The sequence below is a fragment of the Lagopus muta genome, chromosome 13 (genome assembly GCF_023343835.1).
Source record: "Lagopus muta isolate bLagMut1 chromosome 13, bLagMut1 primary, whole genome shotgun sequence".
Classification (NCBI taxonomy): domain Eukaryota; kingdom Metazoa; phylum Chordata; class Aves; order Galliformes; family Phasianidae; genus Lagopus; species Lagopus muta.
In genome coordinates this window covers 1,848,122-1,864,690 of record NC_064445.1, presented here as the reverse complement: position 1 = coordinate 1,864,690, position 16,569 = coordinate 1,848,122, and the positions used below count along the sequence as shown (strand labels likewise).

The window sequence follows — 16,569 nt, the reverse complement described above, 5'->3', positions numbered from 1 at the left end:
GGGCTCCCAATTGGTGGATTTGTGTCTGATTAAAAACAGCAGCTGTGCAAGTGGGAAAAGGGTCCTGCTGCGATTCTGGGCGTGTTGTGTGCAAGGGTAGAAGAAAACGTGGAGCAAGCGTGCTGCGAAGCTGTGAGACACAGCGTCGTACCGCTTCCAATAACGCGCTTACAACGCCGAGCGCGGTCACCGCGGCGCTTCGTCCTCCCCTCCGCCAGGGGGCGCTCGGTCAACCCCGCCCCGCCGCCCTTCCCGCGGGTGCTGCTGGGAATTGGAGTCCCGGGCGGACGGAGGCAGCCGGCAGCGGCGCGGCCATGCGGAGGTGAGCGGGGCTCAGGGGCCGGGGGGGGAAGCGGCGGCTGCGCGGCCGTGTGCTGAGCGGCGTTTCGTCCGGAGCAGGGTGAGCAGCAGCGTGTGCAGCGATGAGGTGCTGCTGGAGGAGCTGGAGACCGAGGGGGAAAGGCAGCTGAAAAGCCTCCTGCAGCAGCAGCTCGACACTTCCGCCTCCATCGAGCGGTGAGTCCCGGGTGGCGCGGCCCCTTTACACGGCCCCCCCTTTACACGGCGCCCCGCTCCCGGCGGTTGCGCTGCTCTCGGTTCCAGGTGTAAATCGAAGCGGAGGTGCTTTGCTCCGGCGGCGTTCTACAGACCCTTCGGTGAGGCCGCGGCCGGGGCACTGAGCTTATCCCAGTTCCGAGAGCTGCAGGAAAGCGACAAAGAGACCGCGGCGCTGCGGGAGTTGGGGCTGTCGGAGCCCGAGATCGCGCTATGGAAGAACCGCGCTGCGGAGAAGGTTTGTGAGCAGCGCGTTTGTAACGGCCTCGTAAGCAGCGGCAGGCCGCAGAGCCGCCTCCTCTCCGGGCTGAACACCTCCAGCTCCGGCCGTCCCGTGCAGCGTTGCTCCGGCTCCCTGCAGGAGGCAGCTGGCGGTGCTGATCTTATTACCGGTTCCTTTCTTGCAGCGCTCCGGGCTGGGAGCGGCCCCCGAAGCCATGCAGGAGCGCCTCAACGCCATCCAGGAGAAGATGGACGAACGGCAGCGCATCCTGGAGCTGCCCCAGAGATTTGCTGGCAGCAAGCAGCTGAGCCGGAGGGAGATGGAGATCGAGAATGCTCTCTTCCAGGGAACGGACCGGCACTCCTTCCTGCGGGCGCTGTACCACCAAGGTGTGCCCCCATCCCTTCTGTTCTTGTGGCTGTTTAGTGGGCAGAGATGGTATCACTGGGAATTCCATGGGATGGAGGTGAGCCGTGAGGTGCAGAGTGCTCCTTCTGCTCCCTTGTGCAGAGGTAGGGAGCCCAGGTGAGGCTGGATGTGCTCCTGGTCCTAGGCTCGTTCAGTGGTTTATATCCAGGAGGACGTTAAGGGATGAAGTGCTGGTGGGGGAGAAGCGCGCCGTCACACCGTGCTTCTCTGTTGTGGGTTAGATGACACTCAAAGGATAACGGATGAGAAGGACCCCATGGTTCACCTGGAGAGCGTTTACCAAGAGGTGCTGGGCAAGCAGCCGCCTGGACAGGACCAACCATCCACAAGTGCTGCGTGCTCGCTGCCTGCCCCCGCCCCGCAGGGCTCTGGCACTGAGGAGTCACCACCTCCTGAGCAGGAAGAGCAGCCAGGCCAGGAAGAAAGCCCCAGCCCTCCTCCAGCAAAGCCCCACCAGTCCCCTCCAGGGCCTGTGACTATAAAGGAGCCTGTAGAGTTCATCCCGGAGGAGGAGATCTGCAAGAACCGGCTCTCTGAGGAAGAACTCCGCAATATACCTCGGTTTGCTTCCTACCATCCTGGGGAGCCCAATAAGGTACGTGGAGATGAACCACGCTTCATCCAGCTTCCAAACCAGGAGTGCAGGCAAAGGCTCTTTGCTCCTGCCTGGCTGCTGCTTGGAGGTGCTCGTTCCTGTACATGTGGGGGACTCTGCTGGCAGCTGGGCTGAACTGGCTCCTACATTTGAGGTGTACAGGCTGGGAGTGGGTTAAGCACACCTGTTAGCACAGCGCAGGGCAGCTGACCCTAATGCCTCCTCAACAGGTGCTGTATGTGAAGAACTTGGGCCCTCGTGTGACAATGAAGGACCTGGTGTCACTGTTTGCTCGGTTCCAGCAGGAGGACAGCAGGCCCATCCAGTTCCGCCTGCTGAGCGGCCGCATGCGGGGTCAGGCCTTCATCACCTTCCCCGGTGAGCTCTGCCTCCTGCCTGTCCCTTCCTGCCTGCCTCCCCCAGGGCAGCACAGAGCCCCTCCATGCTGCAGGAGCAGATTTTGCTCCCTCTCCTTCACCTCGGGTCGTGTTCTTTTCTGTGGGCTGGGGGGCTGCAGCATGCTGGGTTTGTTGGGCTGGGGTCTCCAGCGCTGTGCTGGGTCACGGTGCAGGTTGAGAACCATTCTGCTGTTTCCTTGCAGATATTCAGTCGGCCCAGGATGCGATGCTCTTGGTGAATGGGTACAGACTGCAGGGGAAGCCAATGGTGATTGAGTTTGGGAAAAGCAAGGGGCCGTCGACAGAGGCTCAGGCTGCTGCTCCCTCCTCTGCTGGAGCAGAGCCCACTGCCACGTAAGGGCTGGAGGACCTTGGGGACTTGACAGGCCCTGGGACTGCCTTACTCAGGACTGGTGGACTGCACAGAGCTCTGTGCAGCTGCAGGGGCAGGGTGAGAGCTGAATGCAGCCTCGAGGAGGGTGGTGCTGAGGAAGCGCTGCTCTCTGCCCTGCTGGCACGACGTGAGGAGCTTCAGGAAGGCCGGTGCTGTTCTCGCCCTGTGCTGTTCTGTTGGGCTGCTCCACCTGCCTGCATTCTTTGTGGTGAGGAAGAGGAGGGGAAGCTTCGTCTGTTTATGTTGTGTATTTCTGCAGCTTTATTTGCATGTCAGCGTGTTCCTTTGAGAGAAAAGGGAGTAGCGTGCAAGAGGGCACCATTTTTCAGACTTGACTTTCTTTTCGTGTCTTTAGTTGGTGTGTAATTAACTTTCTGCCACTCTGATATGTTTATAGGAACAGTGTAGTTTGCCTTAAGGTGGTGCTTTGGGTGCAGAAGTTGCTGGGGCTCTGATCTGTTGGAGATTTCTGCTCCAACTGGCTGAGCTGAAGCCACTGTTTGGCACAGGACTCCATGTCCAGCAAAAATTACCCAAGATTCTATCTATCTATATATTGTAAGTTATTTCTTGCATATTGCATTTCCCCCCCTCCCCCATTTTGCATTTTCTCCCAGACCAACTTGCAGGAAATGAAAAACACAGCAGCCCTATGACAGTGACTTCCCTCTGCCCCAACCCACTGTAGGGATACAGGTAAAGTGGGGAGGAGAAGCTGGCTGCACGGGAAAAGGAGCAGAACAAGAACCAGAGGTGAGGAAGGCATGGCTACCCTTAGCCTTCAAATAGAAAGAGCTTACAACGTTCTGCAGGAGGGGGGAGTTAGGCTGGCAATAAGCCATGAGCCCAGTTATGCCTGACCAAGAAACAACTCCAGCACCTGGAGCCTTGTGCAGGACCTTTCCAGGCCAGGGTCTCATTCAGCTGGACAGAAGGTGCACGGACGTGACAGAGCCCTCAGGTGACACAGGGGGGCTCAGGTTCTCCTTCCGGTCCCTCAGCCCCAGGGGTGCCAACAGCCAGCCCAGCCTGCAGCCCTGCCACCCCCATCCTGACACAGTGTGCTCTGTGCACATACCTGATGTCTGGACCACACCGTCAGCCACCAATTTGGTAATAAAATTTAATTGGACATGCTTTCAGGACCACAGCTGGCCCAAGCTGCAGTTTACCCGCTGCTCTGTTTGGCTGCCAGTCTCTTATCTCTCTCTTCAGCAATGGTCAGGCGGATGCCCTTTCCACGGGGCAGAGAGATCCATGGCTTGTTGCCCTGAAGTGAGGAAGGAGAGACCACATCATGCTAAGGAACTCAGAGGGATATAAAGTCCTCCCTTTCAATGAGGAAAAGCAGCAAGGGCAGCCCTTGCCTGAGCAGGGCAACAAGCAGTTTGGTGTCCTTCACTTAACAGCAGGCCCTGAGGAAACTGTGGTGCCAAAGCCATCAGAACCTTTTCCAACCTGGACTTAAGGATCCAGAGATGGCAGTATTTGAGGCTCCTGGGAGAGGACACTCCTATGGAGCAGCTGCCCCTAAACTGCTCAGCTCCACCTTGCCCAAGGAGGCTGTGGATGCCCCAGCCCTGCAGGCATTTGAGGCCAGGCTGGATGTGGCTCTGGGCAGCCTGAGCTGCTGGTTGGTGACCTGCACACAGCAGGGGGTTGGAATTAGATAAGCACTGTGGTCCTTTTCAACCCAGGCCATTTGATGATTTCTATGATTTGAGAAGAAAACATTACAGGGTTTCCTCTTCCAAACATCCCCAACCCTTCTAGGAAGGTGGCTATGAATTCAGAGCAGTCAGCTCTGTAGGCTTACAGGCGATCAGAAGCTGCCCCCAGAAGACACCCGTAACTCCTGGCTTCAAGAGGAGGGGAGGACACACTCTCCTTCAGCCCACGCAGGCTTACCTTGCCAATAACGAAGATGTTGGAGAGCCTGGTGGCAAAGCTGTTGCCATTGGCATCCTTCACATGAACCACATCGAAGGAGCCAGGGTGTCTCTCCCTGTTGGTGATCACCCCAATCCGGCCCAAGTTGGCGCCACCAGTCACCATGCACAGGTTTCCTAGGATGAAGGAGAGAGGGCTGTGACAAGAGCTTGTGGTGCTCCTCAAGAGCCTGGGGAGAGGCAGAGCCGTGGAGCATTTGGACAGGAACCACCCAATGCAGCTCTCTGGTCCCAACATCCATACAACACATTCCCTATCACCTTCTTGCTATGCTGCTCAGTGGCAGCTGAAAGCTTCTCCCACAGCCTGCTCCTAAAGCAGAGAGCAGGGAATCTTCCTCTCTCTGCCAAGGGCTTTTCTCTCACAGCCCCATCTGGCCTCAAGCAACCTTTCCAGCAGCTTCTGCCCAGTGCCTGCTTGCTCTGGAAGCTGTTCAGAGTCCCCACACCTAAACGCCTCCCACTGCCCACACACAGAAGGAACCGCTGCTCCAGATGCACAGGGAAACATCGCTTCCTGCACGAGGATGCTGCTTCTTTATTCACATCACAGGTGCCTGGCAGTTGTCCTCAGCTTCTGCACTGCTCACCAGTCTCCCAAGAAAGCAGCATCTTGCAGGAAATGCTCGACCCACCTGTGTCAAACTTGATGAAGTCTGTGATCTTGCCGGTCTCCAGGTCAATCTGGATCGTATCGTTCACCTTGATGAGGGGATCCGGATAGCGGATGGTGCGGGCGTCGTGGGTGACCAGGTGAGGGATTCCCTTGGTGCCCACAAAGATCTTCCTCACCTTGCACAGCTTGTACTGCAAGCAAAGCACGGCCCTGCTCAACACAGCTCCCCAGCCTCTGCACAAACACCACCTTCATTTTCCTACTGAAGTACCCACGCTGCAGTGTTTTTCTCACTCTGCCCTGAAGCCCACGGCCATGCAGCAGAGGCTTCCATCCCCCAGGCCCACCAGAGCCCTGCAGCCCTCCTCAGTACCCTCCAACTTCCAGCCAGCTTGGGACTCACAACTTAACACAAAGCAGCAGCCAGAAGTGAGCGCACTGCTGGGGATGGAAGGGCCCTGAATGCACAGCCAGCAAGCAGCAATCCCCTCAGCATCACCACACAGCAGAGGTGCCTGGGTTAAGGCAGAGTGCACAGGAGTCCCTCCTTGACACTCCATTTTAAGAGCAACTCTCTTCTGGGAAGGGCCTAAAAGTGCTGCCCACAGCTTCTTATTGCTGCACAATGCACCTCTGGCTGGGCACGACTGGGGTCTGAGCAGCAGCCCTCTGCTTGTGGCGGCCCTGAGTCTGCAATCTTCTGCCCATTCAACCACAGCAAGCAAAGCTCTGTAAAAGTGACCCAACCACACCAAGAGCGAGAGTAGCCAGCAGCTGACCATGCACCTGCAGGTACATCTGGGCACCACCCTCACATCACAACACGTTTTCCCCCCACAAAGGCTCCATGCCCCAACCCAGAAGGCCCCAGCTGATCCTCTCGAAGGTGGCACGGATTCTGCATTCAAAACCACCAGCTCAGGACACACCAAGGAACAAACACTGCTCTGAGAACACCCGGCCAGGCCCACACGGCACCAAGCTGCAGCTCCTCACCTTGGCCTCTTCAGCTGTGATGCGGTGAACAGCAAAGCGGCCCTTGGTGTCGTACACCAAGCGGAAGTGTTCGCCTGTCTTCTCGATGCTGATGACATCTGATTTCACAGAGAGAAATGAAACAGCAGCAGTTAACAACTACGCTATCCAACGCTAACTCAGCACACAGCTCATCTTTAAATGGGACATAAAGGCTGCTGAACCACACTCTCTCCCTCGTTGTCACCAGGGCATCTTCCCTCCCCACACAGCCTCACAACGCTGCCCCCCAGCAGCACGACATACCCGTCCTCACTCCCCCCGGACCTCACCCATGAAGCCCGCAGGGTAGGTGATGTCGGTGCGAACTTTGCCGTCGATCTTGATGAACCTCTGCATACAAATCTTCTTCACCTCATCTCCGGTCAGGGCGTACTTCAGCCTGTTCCGCAGGAAGATGATCAGCGGGAGGCATTCCCTCAGCTTGTGAGGGCCCGTGGAGGGACGGGGCGCCTGCAGGAGGAGAGGAGCCTCGGGATGGGCACACAAAGCAACGCGGGGCCCGCAGCAGCACCTGGGGATGGCCGCGTGGTGCCCAAACCCTCAGCTGGCACTTACGAGCAGCGGAAGGCGCCGCCCCGCCCGCAGGACGGCAGATCCGCCTTAAGAAACGCTTTGAGTTCACAAACCATCCCCGAGGAGCGCAGCTGAGCTCCCAGCCCCGCGCAGCCCCGACCGCCCCCGGCCCGCACTCACGAAGACGCCCGTCAGCTTGTCCAGCATCCAGTGCTTCGGCGCCGCCACGCGCTTCAGGTGCTTCTTCGGGCCGCGGGCCTGCGGGACGGGACGTGTTAGGGTGCGGGGCCGCCGCTAGGCCCGCCGCCCCCATCGCCGGCTCCCCGGCCACCCCCGGCTTCCCGTCCCTCCCACAGCCCTTCGGTGGGTTCCCTCGTGCCCGGGGCCGCGGCGGGGGCGGCGTCGGCCCACAGGACGCGGCGGATGGCGGTGGATGACGGAGGGGAGCGGCGGCGCCGCGCACTCACCATGGCTGCGCTCCTGCGGGAAAGGGAGTCCGCTTCCGGTGCGAGGCTGATATGGGCGGGACGGGCCGCGGCGGCACCACCTCCCTGCAGTGCGCCCCCTGGCGGCGCGGAGGTCCTGAGGGCGCTGTGAGCGACACCACCTCCCACCTCCCGCGACGGGCCGCGCGCAGTGTTGTCCGCCATGTGTTCCCCTTCCAGGCTAGAACCATCCCAAGTCACCCCCTAACCAGGCTGGGACCCCCCATAACCCATCCATCCAGACTGGGATCCTTTCACGGTTTCCTTCCCCACCTCCAATGGTTCCTCATCCAGGCTGGTTTCCCTTCATTAAAGCTGGGATGTCCCCATCTCCTCCTTGTGCCCCAAGCCAGGATCTCTCCACATGCACCCTATCCAAAATGGGGCCAGCCCACGTTCCCCCCACTAACCACACTCGGTACACCTCCCATCTCCTCCCTGCATAGGGTAGGGGGCAAGAAGGGGTCAGCTGGTGCCAGTGCTGCAGTGGGGGATGTTGGTAAGGCGGCTGGAGGGAGAGCCCACGTATGGGGACACCCAGGGAGGGACAACCCAGCTGGCTGGCAACCACACTCCTGCTCCTTACCTAAACCCCACTGAGCCCCACAATTTGGCACTGGGGGTTCTTCCCCTGAAGGGATGGTTACCAACGCTGAGTGCAGGCAAGGCAGGGCAGATACAGGGCGAAAGGAAAAGGGCTGGAGTATTTCAAATATTTTATGTGGAAAAAAAAATGCCCATCAGTTTAAAACACAGCTTGCAGTGGCCTGTCTCTTAAAAAACATTTAAAACCAGTTGTGAGAATAATCTTTAACCATGTTAAAAAAGGGAAGAGAGATGAGCAAGAGAGGCTCTGCTGGCCTGGGAAACCTGTGGCTGGAGGGCACGCTCTCCCACCCATGGAGATCCATGGCACACAGCAGGCTTTGCTTTTTTAAAGAGAAACGGATTCACCAACGAACCAACAGTAACCTCTTCACATTCCTCCTGCAGCCACAAATGTCATCAGCTGCTCTGGAAACATCTCTCCAACAGAGCAATGCTGTTACAGGAACCTGAGCCTTCCTTTCTCCACTAAACCACGTGCTTCAGATTGCCTGCAATAGAAGAGGAAAAAGGGTTGAGCCCAACCTCAGCCTGAAGGCATGGCCCAGCCTGGGACATCCCAGAGCACTCAGAGCAGTTTAACAGATCCCTCCTCTGCCCAGCTAGAGGAAAGGCAACAGCACAACAGCACCTTTTGCTAACAGAGACCACAGCTCTGAACTAAATGTGCTCCTGAGAATCCCAAGAGAAGCGGGAGATGTACTGAGAGCAAACAAAGAAATGGGGTTCATCTTTCCAGCTAGCAAGGAAGATTGCAGTGAGCCAGAAGTCCTCCCTAAAAGGCCAAAATAAAGCAGGAGTGCCAGCTTTACCTGACTGCTCACCTTTGATCAAGTTAAGAATTTCTTGAACTCTCTGTGGCTCGTTGCGGTCCGGCCTGCAGCTGGGTGTGATCTCCAGCACGTAGTCAGGACCATACTCTGTGAAGAACTGCACGAACAGGAGAGGAGTAAGCAGCCAAACCAGGCTCACAAGACTCTACAATCCCTCTGTTGTCCCATCCAGCATCCCCAGCAAGATGGAGCATGGCCATACACAAGCACCATATGCTCCATCTGACCCAGATTTTCACATGTTCCCTCTCCCTGGCACATCTCAAGGAGCTCTCTGAGCAAGCAGGTGACTCCACCTCCTCATCCTCTGTAATTATCTGAGGCTGCAGCTTATTGGTTTCTTAGAACCTTTCAAAAAAGACGCAGACAGCTTCACTTTTTGGGAACAAGCAGCCACTGTGCTGTCAGGGAAGCGCATTATTGTTATAGGAGAGACTGCCAACAAACAGCACTGAGCTGAGTGTGCCTCGTGGATGAGGTGGGATGACTCTGCTCTTGCATAAGGAGAAGGGATTAGGGAAGACTTTACCTCATGATCAGGGATCTCAGAGGACAGAGATCTGCCAAGGATAACCCCAGTCAAGTACGTCCAGCAGCGGGCTGTGTTGGCAAGGTTGTAGCCTCCTGTCTCCAGCAAGAATCGTTGTTTTGGGAGGGAAAGATTGGGGAAAAGGGAAGAGAGAGATTTTACTGGAGGGAACAAGCTGCAGAAGCTCCTCCAGACACCTCTGTAGACCCAGAATTGCCAACAAGGACAGGTTTTCATCAGTAATAGGGATAGCAGTGCAAGGGCGGCAGGAGAGACAAGGAATTGCTGCTTTTTAATGCCAGCCTTGGTTCCATAAAGCAAAATACACAGGCCCAGCCATTTGTTAGTGAGCAGTCATGTTTGAGAGGTACTCATCAGCTTCACATATGTCAGCTGACCACTACTTCACAAGTACAGGAGGTCTCATGGGCAGCATGGAAGTGCTCCTGTCCATCATGGCTATGCACGACCTCACAGGGGGGACCCTGGCTGAGAGAAACCCTATGACAGACTTGGAAAGTGCTTTTCTCCAGTAGACTAAAATAACGAGGAAAAAAACGCTTGGAAAAGAGGGAGATCACACATCCCACTGTTCATTTGCCTTGTTTTTTGCCAAGTGCCAGTTCCTCCCCCCAGATTTCCACTCCGAATGCCTCTCTGATCTATGGTGGTGGGACACTCCTTTGGCACTTTCACCTCATTTTTATGAGGCCAAATTTTGGGGGCTCTTCTTCCCTTTTCCAGCCTACCCACAGACACGGCCTCTGTTCCGACCCACACGAGCCCACTCACAGTCAGATGTCTGAGGCAGGATAGCAACACAGCCTGGCATCTGCTGGTACCACGTATTTAATGCCTGATGCCACCCAGTTGTTGAGGCCAAAGACTTGCTCTCCTGGAGGACCAAGCAGCTTCCTTGCCACCATCAAAACTTGCACACACTCACCTCCTCCCAGGATGAGAGTTGCCAGCTGCCACTGCAGGACGTACTTCAGGCACTTGCCCACTCCCTCAGGCGTCATGTTGAAGGAGCACATGGGGTCTCCAGCAATGGTGTCAGCCCCCAGTTGTAGCACCACTGCCTCAGGGCTGAAGGCAGCATACACCTCCTTCAGCACGCTGCACAGAGAAGCAGAGGGTTACCACCAGCTTAGCTCAGTGGGAGCATCAAACTACATGTGTACACGGGCTGCCCTGAGCAGGAGGGCTGGAAGCCAGGCCTGGGGGCATTCCTTCCCTGTGACAGAGCAGAGCAAGGTCTGCTCCTGCTGCTTCTCACAAGCACAGGACAGGAGGAACAGAGGTGGCTCCACATTATCACTCTGCCCTCTCCCATCCCCCTGGAGCAAAAACACACCTCCCCTGGCTCTGACACACTGTACACAGAGGGCAGTGTCCTTTCCATTCTTTATTACAAGTATTCTCTTGCAGAAGGCAACTGGGACTTTGCTCAAGGAGATTCTTGGCCCCAAAGAGAACGACCCCGTTCCCAGCACTGCACTCTAAAGCCCAAAACATCATGAAGAAAAATACATTTCTTTCACAACAGTGTCTTTATTCCTCTAAAATAAGAAAGAGATGTGGTTCCTGGGATAAATGCTTCTGCCTTGGTTGAGAACCTAAGCAACTCCAATTCTTATTTGACGTGCAATTATAAACCACTGTGGTGTCAAACCAAAGAGCTTGCACTACCCAGATCTCACCCCAGGACCTTCATCAGCCCCCTGCCCCGTGCCAAGAGGGATTAAAAACAAGTAAAATCTATGTAGCCTCTAATACTCCATCCAAGTAAACTGTATCAGAGCAAGAGGGCTTACGTCTCACAGATCTGGTAATATTTCTCATCCTGAATGCCATCCTGGATAGGCACATTCACGCTGTAATAGCGACCTTTCCCCAGGCCAACATCTGTCACATCTCCTGTGCCTGGAAAATGGAAACAGGCAGCGGTTAAAGAAGAGGAAAAGAGGCTCAGCACTGAGAGAAATGTGTGGCACGTCTCAAGCAAGAGCAGAGTGCCAGTGCCTGGTAAGTCTATGCAGGCACACGGGCCCACTTCACACTGCCACTGGAAGGTTTTGATGGACCTGGTTCTGGCCTTCTGCCCCATCTTGTAATTAAGCTTCCAAGGGCAGCCAGCAGTGCCTCTGCCAAGAGGCCGCAAGGAGAAAGGAGGAGATACATCAGATAAACACTTTCCCCCTTTTTCTTTCTACCAGGTCAAAAAAGAGGGAACATTTAGGCAGCAAGGCACCTCTGCTGATGAGGGTGAGATGTGCCTGTGCTGTGACCTCACTGCTGCTGCGTGAATCAAATTAGCACCAACCTTGCAAGTTCAACTTGCCTGGGAAAAATCCTGGCGAAAACTTGTGCAGGGAAACAGTCATGACCTTCGAGGTGAAGCTAAAGGCATCTTCAACACCTGTCAGAAGATGGAGAAGTAAAAAGCTTCCATGCACCACTCTTGTAAATGACAGAATCTAACAAGATGACCAGTAAATACTGTGAGCAGAGCAGGAATGCAATGAATGAAACAGAAAAACACAAGTGGCTCACTAAAGCCATCCTCCACCAATGGAGATCCGAATTCAGGGGCAGCAGTGGTCACAACTGAAATGAATCTGACAGGTCTCTTGCTGGTCAGAACCGAGGGGGAACCCAACACCTCGAGTCAGTGCTCATCTGCAATGCTGGGGAGGGAGCTGAGCACAGATGCTCTGCCTGGAGCTTGGCCCTGATTAGAATCAGAGCTACTGGGCTCTCCTGCTTTTCTCAGTGCTGCTGCAATTCCACGTGGCTCTTCTTTTTCCTCAAGGATGTATTAAAATAGCGAGGGTGGGCAGGGAAAAAAGAAGTAACGGGGAACTTAACAGAAACCAAATGTAGGGGGGAAACGGAGCGAAATGCAACACACCATAAATTAGGAGAACAGAAACGTGAAGTGGTGATGAAATGATGTCCCTGAAGCAAGGAGCACTCTCAGCAAGGCCCTCTCTGCTCTCAGTTTCATAGCATCCTGCCTTCTTTTAAAAGCAACGCTTGTTAGTGACCGCTTCCCCTTTGCAACGGTGACACTGAAGAATTAAATGCTTTCCCTGAGGATGGGGACACGGGCCTGGGGAAGCTCTCAGAATGTATCATCATTCTTAGAATGGGCTGGGTTGAAAAGGACCTCAAAGATCACCCAGTTCCAACCCCCTGCTGTGTGCAGGTCGCCAGCCACCAGCCCAGGCTGCCCAAAGCCACATCCAGCCTGGCCTTGAATGCCTGCAGGGATGGGGCATCCACAGCCTCCTTGGGCAACCTGTGCCAGTGTTCTCACCAGAGAGGTAACTGCAGCAGGAACAGCACTGAGTTGCTTTAGGTACGAGAGTGCTGCCCAGAACCTCATGAGAGGGCAGAGTAACACCCACAAAGCAGGGCATGGACAGAACTGGACTGAAGGAATTTGCACTGAAAAAGGGCAAAGCCACTGCTGCTGCACCACGTGAAGCCTTACTCAAGTCTATGCAGCTTGCAGGCTGTGCCAGGCCTTACCATCCCCGTGATGCAAATCCAAATCGATGTAAAGGATGCGGTCAAATTTCTGGCGCAGCCGCAGGATGCCCAGGACAGCATCGTTCAGGTAACAAAAGCCAGAAGCTTCATCCCTGTGAGAAAAACAGCCATGAGATTAAATGGCACCAGTGCAATCCCAGCTCTTCTCAGCTTTGCCACCTGCACTTGCAAGCCTTCACCTCGCAGGGGTGGAGAAGAGGAAGAGATGGGTCAGGAGCAGCCCAGCTCATCAAGAACACCACTGCTCACTTCTCCACCCTGGGTTTGCCAGCAGCAGCCCCAGCTGAGGCGAGGTAGGAGCTCTGCACCTCTCAGGGCTGCACACATAAGGTATGTGCATGGAAACAGCTGCCCTTTATGCACAGCACAGGAAGCTTCCTATTGTTGGCACCAAAGGAACGATTCTTTTTGAGTTAGGGTCAGAGATGTGACTTAAGCAAAATTCTGGGGAGCCTCTTGTCTCCCACAGCTGCTGGTGTGGTGTATTGGAAGATGGTGGACACAAGTTAATTAAACATACACATCTGTGGGGAACAGGGAAGCCAGGGGAATTATTTTAGTGCTCCATAATCACAGAATCCTAGAATGGCCTGGGTTGAGAAAGGACCACAGTGCTCATCAGTTCCAATCCCCTGCTGTGTGCAGAGCTGTCAACCAGCAGCCCACGCTGCCCAGAGCCACATCCAGCCTGGCCTGGAATGCCTGCAGGGAATAATCACAAGATTCAGGCTGATACTTCCTCTCCTGACAGTGGCTGGTGATTGACACCACATCTCAGAGCACAAACAAAATCAGAGGTCAGCCTTGCACGACTTCACTCTTCTTACCAACAAACCAAGAAAGCCACGCACAACAATTTGGGCAATGTTTTGCCAGACTCATCTGGGTTTGAAAGGACACCAATCCTTTGCCATTCTCTATGGACCACAATGTGCTTTGCAAAATCGATTCTCACTTGAGCCTCAGGGATAAGCAGCTGTCTCTGGAAGCAGGGCTCACCCCAGAGACACACTGCAGCAGCTGCCCTACGCCCCGTGTCCTTCCCTCCCCCATCTCACACCACACTGCTGGATCTCCTCCCCCAGAGGAAAGCTGGGTCAGACAGCAGGTGAGAAAACACAAGGGAAGAGATTGTTTCCTTACTTCTTTGCGTGATGCCACCCTCCAGGCCAGTTAATTGCTACCTTGCACTTGCCATCCAGCAGGCACTGGGCTGCAGTGATGGTGGCTCCCCCCACGGCTGCTGCGTAGTCAAAGATCCCTTCAGTAGCCGGACAGTCGTAACCTGTGGGTGACAGCCAGCATCAGGCATTGCTGAAGGGAAAAGCACACTTGGGGCTACTGCTCCTTAAGCACAGCTCTGGCTTTTCATTCTCTGCACACCGAAATTACAAACAAAGCACTGTGCAAAACCCTCGTGACAAGTCTCATATCTGGGCTTGTGTGGCAGATACAGGGAGTGGTAAATGCGAGGGTGAAAAAAGAGGTTCTCTCATGTTCGGGTCATTCAGATTCACTGAAGGAGTTTTGAGCTCCTTTCTGATCTCTACCTTTCTGTTAGCTACCTTGACCCCACAGCAAGCTTGCAAAACACACACTAATTCTCTGGTGTTCCACCAGGAAAGCCCTGATGCAGCAGCAGCAGATGCATTTTCCCACTAAAAGCTGAGATATCCACAAGGAAGGCAGGCTGAGGCATCTCACAGGTCCATGGCTAGGACCTGATCTCCTCCATTTCCTACAGCAGCCTCCCTAGAGCTGATCCAGCACTGTACAAGCCCAGAGCTGCTCCTCCAAGTGCACATAGAGCAGTTTCAGAGACAGAAAGGACTAGTGCATCACTCAAGCTCTTTCTAATTCAGCAGGCAAAAGCCTACTGCTCAAGATAACAGGCAAAACCATCGTGCAAATGGTGCAGGTTCGGTTCCTGGTGGCAATTTCAGGCTGTCATTCCCATGACAGGCAGAACAACAGCATAGGGCTGACAGTACCCTCTGCTGGCAACGCAAAAAGCATCAACTTGACTGGTAACTGCTGGTTGGAGGGGTTTGGCAGCACCTCAAAGCTACACCAAGGCATCTATGCAGCCCACTAGCAAACAGCATCCTGTTAGGTTACCTTATTGCAAAAAGTTTGTGTCCTTACCCAGTCCATACTCCACAGACTCTGGGTGGTCATCATCCCCCTCCTCACTGACCTTCTGCAGGTGCTGCAGGTAAGCATCTGTGTGGAAGCTTGCCATCTCCTCCATGGAAGCCACTTTGGGCTTGATTATCCTAGCAGAGAGAAAAGGGAGCAGGTCAGGACACCACTGCAAAGCACAGCTTTGACCTCCTCAGATAGTTTGACAACTGCTGCTAAAAAACAACAAAAAAATTCATCCCTGTCTCATACCCAACTGCCACTTTGAGTATAAAGCTGGAACAGGCCTTAGAAGATTAGCACTGGCTGCTGTGCTCACTCCAACAAGGAAGTGTTACAGGTGCTGCCTGAAATTAACCTTTCACCCTCACTTCAAGGGTTTTTCTCCCTTTCCTGTTTGCTGTTCCAGTCGGATTCCTAGCAGGCACAACGCTTCTAGGACACCGTTCTGCTGGAGCAGGAGCTGAGCAGTGACACCTATCTGCTCTTAACTCTGCTGTGTCTGGAGAACATCTCTGTCCTCATACTGAGAAAAAGTAGTCACAGAATCCTAAAATGGCCTGGGTTGCAAAGGAGCACAATGCTCATCCAGTTCCAACCCCCTGCTGTGTGCAGGTCACCAACCAGCAGCCCAGGCTGCCCAGAGCCACATCCAGCCTGGCCTTGAATGCCTGCAGGGATGGGGCATCCACAGCCTCCTTGGGCAACCTGTGCCAGTGCCTCAGCACCCTGTGTGAAAAACTTCCTCTTAAGTCTTTCCTCCCCCCTTCACATCCTTAATCTGAAGACCCCAAAGATGGGTTCCAACCCTTCTGCTCCAGACCTCACTCCATCTCCTCTCCTGAGCAGTACCTACACTTCATAAGAAGGCTCCCAAGGAGCAGCGCAGCACAACAGCGCAATCTCCCTGAGTCTCAGTGCTGCCCATGAACTCGACCTGCATCAGCACGGCTTGAATCTGTGAGGACCTGCATGGAAGCAGCAGGAGGCAGTGTGCACATTGTGTTAGGGCAGGAGGGTAGCTATGAACGACACCTGCAATCGTTACCACGCAGTCCACTTAACAAGGAGGACATCATTAGATCCTAGAGGTGCCCTACAGCCACGCAGCGAGTGAGGGCAGCAAGAGGACAGCTCAGCCATCACCAAACCTCAGCAGAGAGGAAAACGCTCTCCTGGCAGAAAACGGTGTCACTTACATCATGTGGTCGAGCAAGGAATACGCCTCGATCAACGAGTGCACCATGCTGGCCTGGGGGGAGAAATAAAAGGAAGACGAGGATCAGCGTGAGAGCGGCCGTGCAGCCCGCGGTGCCCGGAAGGAGCCCTTCACACCGCCAGGCCTCCCCTCACACAGCGGGGCCCCTCCTCACACACAGCCCCTCACGCCGCCATCCCTCAGCGGGACCCCCTCCCTTCTCATCTCCTCCCCCCCCAGTCCCGCCCCCCGACGGCCCACCCCCCTGCAGCCCACCCGTTTGGGCACTTTGCACAGGGAATCGCACAGGGCCGCGTACTCCGGGCTGTACACGTAGGCCACGGGCGGCCCCGCCGCCATCAGGGCCGCCACACCGGGCCGGGCGCCCGGCCTCACCGCCGCGGGGCACGCCGGGAGCTGTAGTCCGCGCGCGGGGCGTGCTGGGAAGCGCTGCTGCCGCGCGAGGCACGCTGGGAGATATAGTCCTCCCATCGAGGCCCGCTAACAT

At 55.3% G+C, this 16,569-nt stretch overlaps 3 protein-coding genes across 3 annotated transcripts; 1 reads left to right on the top strand and 2 right to left on the bottom strand.

The window, feature by feature from the left end:
• Positions 1 to 246: 246 nt before the first annotated feature.
• RBM41 (RNA binding motif protein 41) lies at positions 247 to 2,611 on the top strand. Its single transcript, XM_048959608.1, has 7 exons — positions 247 to 322; positions 400 to 516; positions 604 to 793; positions 963 to 1,167; positions 1,429 to 1,802; positions 2,033 to 2,180; positions 2,404 to 2,611. Exons 1-7 carry the CDS (start codon positions 315 to 317, stop codon positions 2,556 to 2,558), a joined length of 1,197 nt encoding a protein of 398 aa, XP_048815565.1. The 5' UTR covers positions 247 to 314; the 3' UTR covers positions 2,559 to 2,611.
• Positions 2,612 to 3,703: 1,092 nt separating this feature from the next.
• On the bottom strand, positions 3,704 to 7,375 carry RPS4X (ribosomal protein S4 X-linked). The gene is made up of 7 exons (XM_048959607.1): positions 7,178 to 7,375; positions 6,891 to 6,968; positions 6,467 to 6,647; positions 6,156 to 6,253; positions 5,179 to 5,350; positions 4,503 to 4,660; positions 3,704 to 3,864 (listed from the first exon to the last, which is right to left on the bottom strand). The coding sequence occupies exons 1-7, from the start codon at positions 7,358 to 7,360 to the stop codon at positions 3,763 to 3,765; spliced, it is 972 nt and encodes a 323-aa protein (XP_048815564.1). The 5' UTR covers positions 7,361 to 7,375; the 3' UTR covers positions 3,704 to 3,762.
• Positions 7,376 to 7,494: 119 nt separating this feature from the next.
• On the bottom strand, positions 7,495 to 16,475 carry HDAC8 (histone deacetylase 8). Its single transcript, XM_048959606.1, has 11 exons — positions 16,338 to 16,475; positions 16,063 to 16,115; positions 14,867 to 14,997; positions 13,865 to 14,006; positions 12,701 to 12,813; positions 11,508 to 11,585; positions 10,981 to 11,089; positions 10,110 to 10,282; positions 9,164 to 9,258; positions 8,626 to 8,731; positions 7,495 to 8,292 (listed from the first exon to the last, which is right to left on the bottom strand). The coding sequence occupies exons 1-11, from the start codon at positions 16,419 to 16,421 to the stop codon at positions 8,270 to 8,272; spliced, it is 1,107 nt and encodes a 368-aa protein (XP_048815563.1). The 5' UTR covers positions 16,422 to 16,475; the 3' UTR covers positions 7,495 to 8,269.
• Positions 16,476 to 16,569: the final 94 nt, after the last annotated feature.